General features: G+C 32.0%; 1 protein-coding gene across 3 annotated transcripts in view; it reads right to left on the bottom strand.

Moving 5' to 3' along the window:
* Positions 1–15,786, bottom strand: part of LOC124360124 (ankyrin repeat domain-containing protein 13C) — a 63,286-nt gene that overhangs the window by 24,595 nt on the left and 22,905 nt on the right. For 2 of the 3 annotated variants that reach the window (XM_046813467.1, XM_046813485.1), the window contains exon 10: positions 15,048–15,165. In XM_046813467.1, coding sequence (XP_046669423.1) covers positions 15,048–15,165 — 118 coding nt within the window. Of the gene's footprint in view, positions 1–4,693; positions 4,758–15,047; positions 15,166–15,786 lie in introns of all 3 variants that reach the window. The other variant, XM_046813476.1, reaches the window with a different exon arrangement.

Genomic DNA, 15,786 nt, shown 5'->3' with positions numbered 1-15,786 from the left:
TCTATTTTCTATTTGTATAACAATTCTAATGGTACTTCAATGAAATCCGTCAATGTATAAGTGAGCACGATCACTTTATACAGTAGGTATGCTTGCACAAGCCGGAAGCAAGAAACTTTTTTACAGGTGAAGAGGGATCATGTTTGTGTAGTGATGTTATTTATAAAGTGCAACTGTTATCACCCTGGGTCTACCGGGAGGAAGTGAGGTGGTTGGAGAAAGAGGAGGATCAGGTGCTGTAGTAAGCCATGACACTGCATTAACCCTTTTACTGCCGACGTCCGATATGTCGGACGTCGGTATTTTTTATTGTTACTGGCTACTGTTATGTTCAAATGCCGAAATATTCCGTATTTTGGTTGTTTAGGAGCAAAGGATAATGAAAGAAGCCATTTGAAGAACTTTGGATTTCTATTTTCGTCGTCTTTGACTAGAATTGACGAACTACCTAGACAGCTGTCAAAACCAGTTGATCGGGTTATGTTACTGAAATCTTCGTTCGTTGTTGTTGTTGTTTACAATGTTATCGAAAGTTTTTTGAACTGTTACTTTTGTTGATTAAAGATAAAATGAGTAAAAGAGTTAGATCTAACTCTCCTGTGAGTGAGGGAACAATAATTAACAGTTTAATCGATGGTGGTATACATGTGCAAGACGAACTGAGTGACGATTTCCTTCAGAATTTGTCAGATTCAGATGCCGAGAACGAATCTGATATTAGTGTTAGGGCTAGTGATGACAATGAAAGTGATGTGGATGACACTGATGACGATCCTGACTTTATCTTACCATCAGATAATGAGGAATTATTAGATAGTGAGGAGGATGTGGCACAGATAAGTTTACCTTCAACTTCCACTGGTAGGCCTAGAGGGAGGCCTAGAAGGAATAACCTAATAGGCTGTCCTAGTGATAACATAAATGATGGTTTATCTTCTCGTGATAGTCACAGGCCTAGGCCTAGTAATCTAAATGCAGGACAAGCTCTAAGTGATGTAGTATGGACCCCAGTAAATGAAACAAATGACCCCGGACATAATCACAATTTTTATTTTACTGAGCAACCAGGTCCTAAGCACTGTCCACCCTCTGACTCTAAGCCAATAGCTTATTTCAATCTTTTTTTCACTACAACCTTGCTGAACCTATTTGTTCTTAGAACAAATCAATATGCCGACCAGTACATGAGGGCCCATCAGAACACTTTTTCCCCTGGATCTCGAGCTAATCAGTGGAAAAACACCACCTTCGCTGAAATTAAAGGGTTCATTGCTGTCATCCTGAATATGGGGATAATCAGAAAACCAACAATAGCTAGCTATTGGACAACTTCAGACTCCCACTTTGTGCCTTGGTTCGGCAAATTGTTTAGCCGTAATCGTTTTGAAGCCTTATTACAATTTTTTCATATAGTCGATAATAGCACCCTACCTCAACGTGGCCAACCAGATTATGACCCCTGCTCCAAATTCAATCCACTAGTAGAACACGTCAACAGACTTTTTAGAACATACTATACACCTCATAAAGAAATTTCTATAGATGAAAGTCTTGTAGGAACTAAATGCCGGTCACAATTATTACAGTATCTCCCGAACAAGCACCACCACAAATGGGGGGTTAAAATGTGGATGATTTGTGACTCAGTTAGTAACTATTGTCTGGGTTTTTATTGCTACAAAGGTTCTAAAGCTAATGATGGTAACAAAGAGGTAGGCCTAGCATTCAATGTTGTCAAAAAACTTCTTGAACTTGGTCAGTATCTCAACAAAGGCTACCACCTCTTTGTCGACAATTTTTTTATGAGTATTCCCTTGGCCCAATTCTTATACAGTAAAGACACCTTTGTAACTGGCACAGTGAGGAGGAACAGAAAAGGTATACCAACTCAATTGAAGGAAAAATTTAAAATTGGAGAAAAGAAGTACCTGAGAAATGGCAACATGCTATTTCTTGGATACAGAGAAAAAGCATCTCAAAAAAATCCGGTTATCTTGCTTTCTACAAAATCAGTCGCACTGTCCATTCAAAAACGAAAAGTACGCCAAAATGTTGAAACAGTACAATCCAAGCCAGAAATTATTAACTCTTATAACATGTTCATGGGAGGAATAGACACGTCGGATCAAATGTTGTATGCTTACTTAGATGAACGACGTACCGTTAAGTTTTGGAAGAAAGTAGTGTTCAACATTTTTTCTCGGATTATCCTAAATGCATATATATTGTACAAACATAACTGCACTGGTAAAGAAATGACGAGACTGCAATTTACTTCTTCTATAATTGAAGATCTAGCAGCAGAGTGGCTAAAAGCAAAAAATGTAGATGTGCCATTACGTCTAACAGCAAATGTTGGAGGTGGAGATGGGCCCCAGCGATTTGGAATGGAAACTCTGCCAGATAAAAAGGAAAGGAACTGCTCTGTTTGTAGCAAAATAAGCACAGCTAGTGGTGGGTCAAGAAAAAAATCAAGGACCATTTGTGTGGCATGCAAAAGAGGTGTGCATGCCACCTGCTTTGGACAGCACAGGTGCTAAAAACTTACATCAGGAACGTTTAAATATTGTAAATATGTAGAAATTAGGTTTAGGTTTTGTGTACTTTTTTATTTGTTATTGCTATATATGTGTTATTGCTTTTCATAAACTAATAAATGAACAGAGGTATAAGAAAAAGTGTTTTCGTGTGAAACATCGCAGTGTACATCAAATGTCCAGAATTTGAGCAGTGTTGAGTTTTGGGAAAATCCTCATAGTGCAGCTATGTTTCAAGGTAACACCTTCAAATTTGGTATATGTTCTAAGCAATTGCTCTAGTTTATAATGATATCATGCTCATAATTTTAGTTTAATTTTAAAAATAAATTATCACATGCCAAACACAATTTTTATTTTTTTATTTATTTTTTATTTATATAATTTTTAAAATAAAATAATGAGTTTGTTTCAAATTAAAATGTAATTTTATTATTTAAAAACAGCATTTAAATACGAGTAAATAAAATAAAAATTCATGCAAATCAAATGAAAAATAAAAAAGATACAGCATTTTTTGTAAATGAATGCACAACAGTGATTTTCCTCCTTGGCAATCTTGGCTGGTACAATAAAAAAATGGCTGGCAGTAAAAGGGTTAAGGCATATTCACAAACTTATTCAATATTTTAAACCTTGACATGAAACTTGAGAGATGCCTGTTTACTTGTATCTATATTAAATAAATTACGTTAAGTTGAAGTCAATCTTTAGTCACTATCAAAAAGTTGAAGATTATCCACAATATTTGCTTTTCTATTGATAATTAGGAATTTATTAAAAATAAATAATGAATAGCCTGTAGTACTCAGAGTTTCATCAATGCAGGACAAAAACACCACGAAAGGATCCTTTTAAATTCTCTATGATCAATAATAAACTTTAAACAGCATGACAAAACAGCCACATGCCATTAACAATTTGCTGTGGTTACTCATAATAATGATACTACAATAAATTATGGTTGTTGTTTATAGTGAAAATAACTGATAGAAGTAAGGGTTTATGCTGCAATTATCAATGGCCGAGTTCCCATTTCATTCACTGACTAAATATGTAACTATGAAATAATTTTAGATATGTAAAACAGAATCAACTGTGTTCTTTATTCAATCTCTCTTATAGCCTTTCATTTTTGTTCTCATGTAAACAAATATTGTATAAATACTACCGTTTGACTAGTAATCCCAATAACTATTTGGGAAACACTGTTGTACTGAAAAACGTTTATTTCATCTGAACACGTTTCCAACAAATAGTGAATTTTTAAGAACATTTCCAAGTAATATCCAATAAAAGTAGATTTTTTATCTCTAAAAACTTAATGCTATGCTTTAACATTTTCTGACAACTATTTAAGATCTCCACAAATTAAGTTTACAATTATTTAATTTTCTTGTTTAGGTTGATTAACTTATTTAAATGTTTCTCCTATTTTATATTAGCGTTTTCACTGTTTTGTTATTTTTTTTTTAATTAATAGACTATAGCATTTAAATAGGTCTAAACTCAATTACATTTAATTAACTGGTAACTTCCACAAAATTTGGATAATTTTCATTGCAAGGCTGAAATTACAGAAAAAAGTAGATTTCACATAGAAAATGTTTTCATATAAAAAATGTCAATATTTTGAAATAAAACAGAGTAGAATTCTCTAGTAGGACACATACGAACCCATGCCAAGTAGGGTTGTATATTACACACGCACGCACATACACACACACGCACGCACGCACGCACGCGCGCGCACACACACACACACACACACACACACACACACAAGATTATTGTATGTTCAATTAGAAATATACTGATCTAAGTATTATATGCAACTTATTTAAAAACATCGATATGTTGTTTCTATCTGGTCTTAATAATCATTTAAGGAAATATGTTTAAAAAACAAGACAATTTTCAGTTTTATAACAATAAATACCATTTGAAGATACCCAATAAATAAAATTCCCAAATGAACTTTTTAACAAGTGAAAATATTGCATAAACTGGTTTGATAATATTGGACAAATTTACTTAGAAACTTTAATGGAAATGTATTTTCTATGTGTTTAGATTCCACAAATGCAACAATTAGAAATACAATCCTGTGATCAGAAATTTTCTTTCCTTTGATATATTTTCCAACAAAAAACTACCTCGACATTACCGACATCCAACCGCCAATCCACGAGATCTGTTCAACCATCGATGAAGAAGAATCTGTAACACGTGTAGAATTTTTAACAATCTGCGCAAATTTAAGAAAAGAAATTCAACTAAAGATCTCGTATCAAATCAAATTCAATCAAGAAGCAAATTTAAATCTTCCATCAAGAATTTATAAACACAACATGCAAGAGATATTAAGTCAGGATTGAATGAAATAGCCTTAATGCTTATTTCACCAAGTAGTGTCAGGGCTTAGAAACTCTCTCTGAAACTTAACCTACTACTACACGACAATACTCAAGAGAGCTAATCTGATTTAGATATGACAAGAAAAGTAGGTGTAGGTTTGCTAAATATTTTATCAGGAAAGATATTCTTCTTCTTCAGATAGTGTTTTTTTTCTTAGGATAACCTTCTTTTACTTTAAAGGTAAGCTTGTTCTTGCTGTCATATGTAAATTAATTAGTAATAATATTTGTTTATTTATTCAATAACCAGTATTGAATTCAGAATCAAGACAAAACTATATATATACACCATGATAACTGATATAGTTTGTATATGGTAGTTGACTGCTAACAATAATCTCTAAAGTCATAACTATGACAATTAATTGTCCTTTATTTTGATATCTATATAAATAAATCAATAGGTTTTTGATGAAGTACATGCACACAGATAGGTTTAACATTACAGTTTTTATAGGATAGAAAGAACAGGAAGATTTTTATCAGATTGTAAAGTTGTTCCTCTTTTTAACATGGAGACATTAAAATAAACATAAATAAAACAACAGGGAGATTCCAAATTTGTCTGAGGTTGACAAAGTGCCCATTTTGTTTTAACCCTGATTTAACTACAATATAATATATTCATTTTTAGAAATTAAATAAAAATTACTCTCTTATGTAATGAATTTTCCAAATAAGAAATTCAAAATCTTAAAAAATGTTACTGTATAATAACAACATGATTTATTTTAAGGAATAATGCAATTAATTGTAAAAATGTTTAACCTACTGTAATAATATATGGAAATTAATTTAGTTTTTAACTTTTTACAAAAACAACTTACTTCAATTCTTGACATATTATACAATTGTAATGTCAATTATTACTCTAAAATCAAAATTTATTCTTTACTAATAATTTGTTTAAACACTACACAAAGTTTCAAAACATTTTCCTTCTGGTTCTTATAACGACAATGTTCACTCCATAAACAGTACTGAAATGTTCCTTAGCACACGGGTACTGTATTGACAAGTCTCTCGTCTTCATTCTCCATTTCACAAAATTCAAATAAAATATATTGTAAAACTTAAAAAGAAACCATCACAGGTCACACATTTAGGCGCACACGGATTATTACTCCATAAAAACTAAACACTATAAGGCGCTCACAGAGATTTCGTCCAAGCACTACAAACACAACATCGGGCGCTCTCGGAGGAATCGTCCAGTCTCGTACGGAAGTAGACCTCATACTGACAGATTTTGACAAAGATAAGCGGGAGGCTATTGTTTCGCTTCCCTGAAAGATGCATCCTCCTGTATCAGGGTGCTAATTATACAGTGCCCACCACTGCAGCCCGACCAGAGACCCATCTAGCTACTCCTCCTGGCCATAGCCCAAATGACAAACTCATAACACCATTATCCTCTAGGTGAGTAACTTCACATGTACTGGAGCAACGTTAAAACAGAAGTCGAAAGGACGTCCAAGGTCAGTTCAGACACCACAGAATATTGAATGAGTAAGAACTGTGGAAGCCAGTCCTCAGCAGCCAGCCCGTAAACAAGCTACTGCTTTCTGCATATCTCAAAACACTGAACATGGTGTTTTGATCTGCATTTCACCCATATAAAATGGCTATTGCCCAGCAGCTAAAGCCTAAAGATTATGCAATGCAGAAAGCATTTGCAGAACAAGTGATTGATCTTGTAATGTCCGAACACCTAACACATTTTCATCTATATGGTCATTTAATAAACAGAAATTTCGTTGTTGGTCTGCTACAAAATCCTAATCAACTGCATGAATGTCCTCTGCATAGTCCCAAGGTTACTGTGTGGTGCAGTGTAAGAAAAAGTTGTGTCATCGGGACATATTTCTTTGAAGAGAATGGTTGATTCGCAACATTATCTGTTGACTCCTGATTCCTGAACTTCATTTAGTAGGAGAATGTGATTCCTGCAAGAAGGGGCAACTAATCATACAGCCAATGAGGTGATGAACTTTTAGAGGAGCAAGTTTAATGGCCGAATCATCTCAGGTTTTGGGAACAGTGCATGGCCAGCTCGCTCCCCAGACCTTAGCATTTGCTATTTTTCCTTTTGGGGGTTTCTTAACCCTGCATCTGGCAGTTGAAATTCCTATAATGGCAGGCATTATTTTGCTAGTTGTGCACACCTTCATTCAAACCTATGTAGAATATTTATTATTGAATTAAAGTGCACACTATTAAATATTTTATTTTTCAGTTTAAAACAAGGAACTTTTTTATGCAGTTGGATTAGCTTTTTTATTTCAATTTTGATTTTTGTTTTTCCTTATAAGTTAAACAAAATAAAAATATCCAAAAGTAAAGCCTTATAACAAATAAACATAATTTTTATTTATTACTTTTCAAAATATAAGAAATGTTTTAAAAAGGTTTTTATGCAAAACATTTAAAAAAATTCTATTTTCCCCAAAATTTGTAAATTGTTTTGTTTTTGTAAATAGTAAATTGTTGCGTTTTTACAACAAATTACAAATTCACATCTTAACATTTTCAGATATTTTCTGAATGCTTATTATATTTTGAGACCTTTTCTATATTGTAGAAATACTTTTATATCTAAAAATGTAGTTGTAAAAAATCACATAATATATATTATACCGTCAGAAAATGCTTAAAATGAAGTAAATTTATTATAATAAAAACTCATTATGTAATAATAATTGTCTAAGTTGACCCGACTTATTTGCTAGGTCACTCATAGTGGTCAATCAAAAATAATGAAATAAACAAGGCGTAGGCCAACGTATAGCAATTTTTTACATCACAATTTAGCCTACAAACCCGTGAATATCACTAATTTATAGTAATAAATGAATCACAAATAAACCATTTATCACGGTATAGTTTATAGGTACAAACTTATAATTCACAAATAAAAGTTTAGAATAAACAAAGAGTAATGCCAGTGTATCAATATGGTGGCTATATTCCTTCCAAGATTATAAAGTTTGATCATAAAATAAATACATATAATTTACTTATTCCTTGAAAATATGTTGAAAATACACCACCTAATGGCAAATTTCACAAGGAAAAGTTTAATACTAACACAACTTTAATAATATTACGAGAAACAACAAAATACTAGCTACTAGTGAAACTAGTCATCTAACATTACAGAAATGTTGCAAACAATGGTTGCGTCGAAGGTCTTTCTTTGCAACATATATCAACAATCAGATGTTCTAAATTCTGAACGAAGTGATGTAGCTAAACTCATTCCTAAAAGAAGTTTCCCACAGCAAAAGTATAAGAAAAGTCCCTTTTATTGCACTCTATCGAAGTGCGCAACCAGACACGGCAAACCAACATTTGTATTGCAACTTTATAGTTTTAGTGCATACTTATTATGCATTATTATTCAATAAATGATATACCAAATTAATCAGTGAAACATCACAAATAATTTGGTATCATATTTGTTACTACTTAAATTTTATTTGTGATAGCAAAGTTTGATTAAATAAATGAATGCAAAATCGACTAGTGACTAGTCGTTCAATATTGTAGAAACTTTTTAGCGATTAGTCACTCACTAGTCATCTAACAGACAGAGGGTTAAAGCAAGGTTTAAAACAAACAAACCTTACAAACTGGACGAGTTGAAAGTGGCTATGAGCAAGAAACCCCAAACATTTCTCCTGTAATATAAGAGAAGGAAGAGTGCATGACCAAAAAAGGACATCATTTAAAAAGGACGTCATATTCAAATCTTTAAGTGTCAATTTGGTTGTTATGATGTTATTTTCATTAATTTAATAAGCAATAAAATATCTTTAATCACTTTTGATTGTGGTGTTATTTTTATTTATAACCATCAGGTCTTTTTGTTGCACCCTGTATTTAGTTGTACAATATGTCTGATGATTCAAATGCAGCCGTTGTTGTACTTCATTTATGAACCTTTTGGAATCAAACCGCTCTGCTTTTTTTTCAAATTGGACACAGATTACAAAATTGCAGATGTGAATTCGGCGTGAACAACCTTAAAGTGTGCTGAAAGTTCAATAAGATTTAAAAAATTTAAGATCATGTCAATTCTTTGCCATTATATTATTAATTGCAAGTTTGATCATAATGCAACAATTCTATCCAACCGCCAGACTCAAGAGGTTATGGGAATGGAGCAATTTCACTGGCAACCAATATTACCAGCCTCACAGCGATATTTAAAACATATAAGCTAAGTCGGTTTGTACCTCTTTATAATCAACCATATATATATATATATGGTGCTACCATTACACCACAGAGGCCTTACTTTTTACGATTCAATTATTTTGTATTTGGCCGTATCTGTCACATATGCATTTCAACAACCAAACTAACATATGATTGGAAGACCAAATACCTGTCAAACGACTTTTATTTACATTAATTAAATTTGTATAAATGGCAATAGCCGAATTTAATTTCAATAAACAATGAATCACAAAAAGTACTTGCTCCACCAGGACTCGAACTCGGATCTCTCCCTCGCCGGGTGAATGTGCTACCATTACACCACAGAGCCCTTACTTTTTACAATTCAATTATTTTGCATTTGGCCATATCTTTTTGTGATTCAATGTTTATTGAAATTATATATATTATTATTTTTAAATAATAGTAATTTATTATTATTTTTACTTTTATTAAAATCTAGTAATGGGCAAAACCAGAATTTTTAAACCTAGATTTTCATTCTGAATCTTAAAAAAATCCATACTCAAATTTCGAATCTTAACAGCTACTTTCGAATCTAAGTACAATTTAAACAAAATCATCACCAATCCAATTTTATCCATTTTTAAACCTTTGGAGACTGCACAATAATACAAAAAGTTATCCAAAAATACCAGTCTTTAATAAAGAGATCCCTTTAATAAACAGCTATATTTTAAGAAGTCATATCCCCTACTTTAAATTATAAAAACTATGGGCTTACAGAATAAATGCCTTTAATCTACAAAAATATGTGCATATATATTTGTATGCTTTATAAGACATATTTTAAACTTAACTGATCATGATAAAAACTATTAAAATATAAACATTCTATATTTTTAGAAGAAATATTTATACAACTAAAATCGTGAAGTAAACAAAAATTAGTGATTGGCTGTTTCCCGTTAAGCGGCTGACATATGTGCATAGACACAGCAGATGTGTGGCATTGCAAAAACATAAGTATAGAAAATACAAACAGCAAACATAATATTATTTACAAAAGTACGATAATTTCACTCATACACAAGAAAAATGTTACAAATGTCCCAATTCCAGTTTTATTGCATTAATATTTTTATTACGAAGTACACTTTTATGCACAAAATTATTACAATTCTAGTTCTACAGAAACCGCAAAAGTTTTTGTCACTTTTTCAGTGTTTGTTTTGTGATTTTGTTATTGAGAATACTGTCTCTTCTGAGTTGTGCATCTGACTTCATACTGTGAATATCACAAGATTTTAGAAAGAATGTCACATTTTGATTATTTTTTTACGCATTTTCCACTATTTCTGAAAAAAGACGTCACTTTTAGAGTTGTATAATTCTCTGTATATATATAAGTAACTAAAATTATTTATTTTTGTTAATTTTAGTACTATCATCTGTTGTAACACTTAATAAAAACATTTAATCTATAAAAAATATACAATTAAATTTTGAGTTAAGTGCGATTCAAAAATTAATGTACTTAATTTTACTAGTTAGGAGTTGTAAACAAATTAAGTCAACTGTTTTATGTGGTAAGAGGAGAAAGGAAAACTGGGAGCAATGAGATAGCAATTGTGTGTTTCACGATACCTTCATTCACTAAAATAAAAAACAAATTGTTGCAATGAAAACAAATGAGATGTTATACTCTATTTTGAGAACTGTGGAGGACACAAAAAGAATAGATTTGAAACTGTATGTATCTGTATACTGTATATCTGTATCTGTATACTGTTGTAAACTATAATAACAAACATAATCACCTGAACTTTATCAAATAAAAATACCTGAAATAACAGGACACTCGCAGAATAAAGGTGACAGTACCCAATCACTTATATTTTACTCTTCTGATGGTTAAAACAGAAAATATTTTGGAAAACAAGATGTTATTTCACATCAGGCATAGTTTCACTACCAAAGTACTTATTTTTTTTCACTTCATTTTATTTTATTTTCTTTACTTCACTTCAGTTTCATTTTCATTTCATTTTTAAATCCTTCTTTTTTTATTTGTACTATAATTTGTACAATATTACCTTGATTTTATATTTGGACTGATAAAAACAAAGGTTTAAATATTATTTTAAGTATTAAAAGTATCTTTAGTGTTTTTTAACTCAACACCTTAAGGAAATTAAGGTTTTACATTCAGAAAGCATTTTTAAATGAAAAATGATGTTGAAAAATACAAAGTATTAAGAGAAAAAATACTTTTAAATGTTTAAAATAAATAAGAATTAACACATTCAGCACCATGTGTATCATAAATGATACACACCAGCAGTAACGTTGTGGGCCATGTGTATCATTTATGATACACAAAGCTGTTTAGGCAGGGGCCGAGTTAAAATTTTCATTTTTACCGTCAGGGGCCAAGTGCGATTTAAGATCAAGAGTGCTTTTAGAAACACAGTACTATAATTCTTTTTGAAATCAGACGAACAGTATTGGCAGTACATTAATTTTTCATGTCTGTGCAAAAATGATACACGTGGCCCAGACTGTGACAATCAACTAAATTTTGTTGGTAGGGGCCATGTGTATAATTTTTGCACACTTGATAATTTTTGTATTATTATACTTGAATTTTACAAATAGCCCTGTTTTTCTGGTTGACATGCTGATTTATTACTGTTAGAAAATGGAGGAAAATAATTCTACAAAAAAAGATGATGATGTATGTAAAGGTGACAATTTGACTCCAAGAAAAATTGACAGATTTTTACGAGAGCCAAATGAAGACGATAGTGATGTTGATTTGAGTGGGGAAAGCGAAGTATTTGACTCTGATCGTGATCCGGAATATCATCCAAGTGTGGACAGTGATTATAGTGACACTCGAAAACCACGATTCAGTGGACTATTTGAAAAACGATTTGAAAGACAAGGTGATCAAGACAATGTAGCAGGACCTTCAATTACAGCCAGAGATGACGTGACTAGTGAAGATAGTGAATATGAAAAACTACTAAAAAAGAAAAACTACCGAAAAAGAAAGAAAGCTGTAAAATGGGCAACCGAAAAAAAAGAAAAATTCAAGCAAGAAATATGAAGAAACAAAGTTGACAAAAAAAAATAATAATAATAATAACAGGAAAGTTACTGAGAACGAAACTGAACCAGACAAAGATGAAATAGACAAAACGGGTGACACTAGCGAGGAAGAAAATAAAGAGGAAGAGAATTATTGTGAAAAAGATGAAGATAATAATGGCGATAATGATTTTGATGAAGATGACGAAGAAGAAAATTATCAAGAGTCTCAAACAGAAGGAAAGGGAAAAAATAAAGAGAAGAAAAGGAAGAGGTCTGCAAGGGAGCATGAATATAAATTGACAGTTTTTGGAACAGAAACAAGTTTACACGGTATGTGACACTTGCGAAGGAAATCCCTACATGTGCCATACGTGTTTCAACAACAAACACTATTCACGAAAACTTACAGTTTTTATTTTAGCTGCTCAACTAATGATCTTTTATAGGTACCCATTTTATATTCATTTTATATTTTACCAGTCGTATATAGACATTTGTATAATAAAACATGTTTAGAAATAGAGTGTATGTACTTCATTAGAAACCTGTGATCTAAAAAGTAATCTGACGTCCTGGGCCGGAACTGGCCGGGTTCTGTGGTAGGCCTGGGCCATGAGATTCAGTCTATAGTGTTAAAAGCATTGTAGAAGAGCTCAGTTTTGATATATATGGCTCAAACTAGAAACTTACGTATGTATCAGAAATGATACACATGGCCCACTTGGTAACATGGGGCGTGTATCATTTTTGATACACATGGCCCTGACCGTTAATATATGGAAAAACCTAATGGCCCGTGCTAAATGAATTGTGTCATATGCCCTGGCGCTGAATGTGTTAACACACAGAAAATTACTTAACACATTGACTGCTACGAGCGCCTTTTTGTACTTTGTGCATTGTAATGTTTATTGATTTTTGTTAACTTGAGAGTAATAATTTTTACTCAATGAAAACATAAAAATATGTCCTATGAGTTTCTGACTGCTATAAATCAGTGTTCGTTTTTGCTTTGAACGACTTTGGTAATGCACATTCTTTTTACACGATCAGTTATTGTTTGTTTAGGTTGACAGCATTACAAATAAGCTGTGTGGCAAGCATCTATGAGATCTTGCCTTGTATGTTCACTTGGCACCAAGATTAGTTCCTCATTTTGTTAAGAGTTGAAGTTATTCTACTTGCATATTTCTACTTTAGTGCAATTAACACTTTATTATTAGTTTGTTTTGTCATGATCTGTATATCACGTTTGATAAGGAAGGACCTTCAGGATATATATATATGCATACAAAAATTTAAACAGGAAGCTCTTTATAAACAAAAATTGATGCCCACAGCACAGAGCAAGAAAATTGAGACTGTGTACTAATGGACACCCATAGGCATCCATGCTTAAAAACACGTGAGGACTGATGTTGAAAAACACAATAATATATACCTGCAAAGTTTGGCTATTTTTGGTTTAGTGTTACAAAAAAATGTTTCAGTAAATAGGGTGAGTATGATGATATCCAACCAGCAGTAAACATGTTAATCTATGAATAAGTTTCAAATTTCATGCCTCAGTTTCTTATGCTGATCCTTGCACACTTTTTTGGCTTTGACCATCAGGTTCACAGTTAATTTGTCATAATATACATATTGAGCAGTTAGTTTGAATTTGTTTTTCAGATCTTCTGAGTTCACAGGGACTGAGCCAAGTTCCCATTTTATCTAGAAGAAATCTGAGGAGGGAGGTTTGGAGAATAAGCCAGCCAATTTTTCTGGAAATATGTGATGAAACCAAATATGAAATAAGTTGGTTTCTGATACCACCTCAAACGTTGACATGGACACATCTTTTAAAAAAAACTTTCACAAGAAGTTCTGAATTTACTTTGATCTACTGGTGTATATTATGCGTAATGAAATTGCCAGACCTAGTAAATGTAGACGCTTCAGAATAAAGAATATTTCTCAAAAATGTATATTGCTCACTATCACTGTTCCTCATTAGTAGCCAATGACAGGATTGTAATTTTTGAGTATAGTCAACTTGTTTCTAATGCTTGAACACTTATAAAGTAATAAGGGTGGAAATAATTGCCATTGACATAATACTTTACTTTTTTTAAGGAGAGGCCGATTTAAACCTTTTTAAACCTTATTCTGTCCGTCCTCATGGGTAACTGGCATGTGCGAGGATCTTATCAAACTGAACAAGGGAGAGAATCGATACAGTTCAAGGTTGATGGTACTGATAAAAAATGCAATGGTCACAGACAGGATCTCAACCTGCACTATCTCTAACTCAGACCCAAAGTCCAACGTCTTAGACCGCTCGGCCATCGGCACTCCCAACAGTGTTTTCTACAGTGTACATATGCCTATAATATTGATGAATATAACTATAATTTGTAAGATTATGATGTCAACTGATGTACTATGTAGTAACTAGATTAGAGCAGAAAATATTTTTGTACTGTACAGGATGTGTTTTTTTTTCATTCATCATTGTTAGATTAACAGTGATTGGATACAATATTAAGTTAGTTTAAGTACATCTACAGTTAATTTTATTTTTTGCATTGAATGGCTCAAAGAAGTGGTTTAATAGACATACAAAATACTCTGTGGAGATTTTGCCAATACTTTTGTGTGTAATATTTTTATTTTTTTTAATACTTCAGAAATGAAAGTTAAGACAACAATTGAAGTGAGCCACTAAAGGTGTATTGTACATTACATGAAATAGACAGAATCAAAGATTCCAGTCTTCAATGGATCATTAATTTGCACAATTTTCATTAATAATATATGATTGATATCTCACCTTGTAGGATCTTCTACATAGTGGCTAGGAATTTCAAACAGTTCTGGCCTGATGTCATTTCGAAAGGCAAACTCTTGGAATGTAATCTTGGCAGTCACGGTGGGAAGTATAGGTATGTCTGTAAACACATATGTACACATAGATTGATACATTCTACAAATTTAATAATAGTAACATTTCCTAACAATTGAATTGTCCAAATAATATTCATGAATGGTTTTTCGTGATTTAAAGAAGGAAAAGCCTGGTTTCAACATAAGTTTAGATGTAATACAAAAATCAGGCTTACTTTTAACAGATTGTAAAGTTGATCCTCTTCTTCTTAATATAGACATTAACACAAAATGGGCACTTTGTCAACCTCAGACAAATTTGGAATCTCCCTGTTGTTTTATTTATGTTTATTTTAATGTCTCCATGTTAAGAAGAGGAACAACTTTACAATCTGATAAAAATCTTCCTGTTCTTTCTATCCTATAAAAACTGTAATATTAAACCTATCTGTGTGCATGTACTTCATCAAAAACCTATTGATGTATTTATATAGATATCAAAATAAAGGACAATTTCATAGTTATGACTTTAGAGATTATTGTTAGCAGTCACCTAAGATATACCAACTATATCAGTTATCATGGTGTATATATATATATATATATAATACCAAGTTTTGTTTTGATTCTGAATTCGATGCTGGTTATTGAATAAATAAATAAATACTACTACTAATTAATTTACA

The sequence above is a fragment of the Homalodisca vitripennis genome, chromosome 1, assembly GCF_021130785.1.
Source record: "Homalodisca vitripennis isolate AUS2020 chromosome 1, UT_GWSS_2.1, whole genome shotgun sequence".
Taxonomy (NCBI): Eukaryota; Metazoa; Arthropoda; class Insecta; order Hemiptera; family Cicadellidae; genus Homalodisca; species Homalodisca vitripennis.
This window is presented reverse-complemented; position numbering and strand designations above follow the sequence as displayed.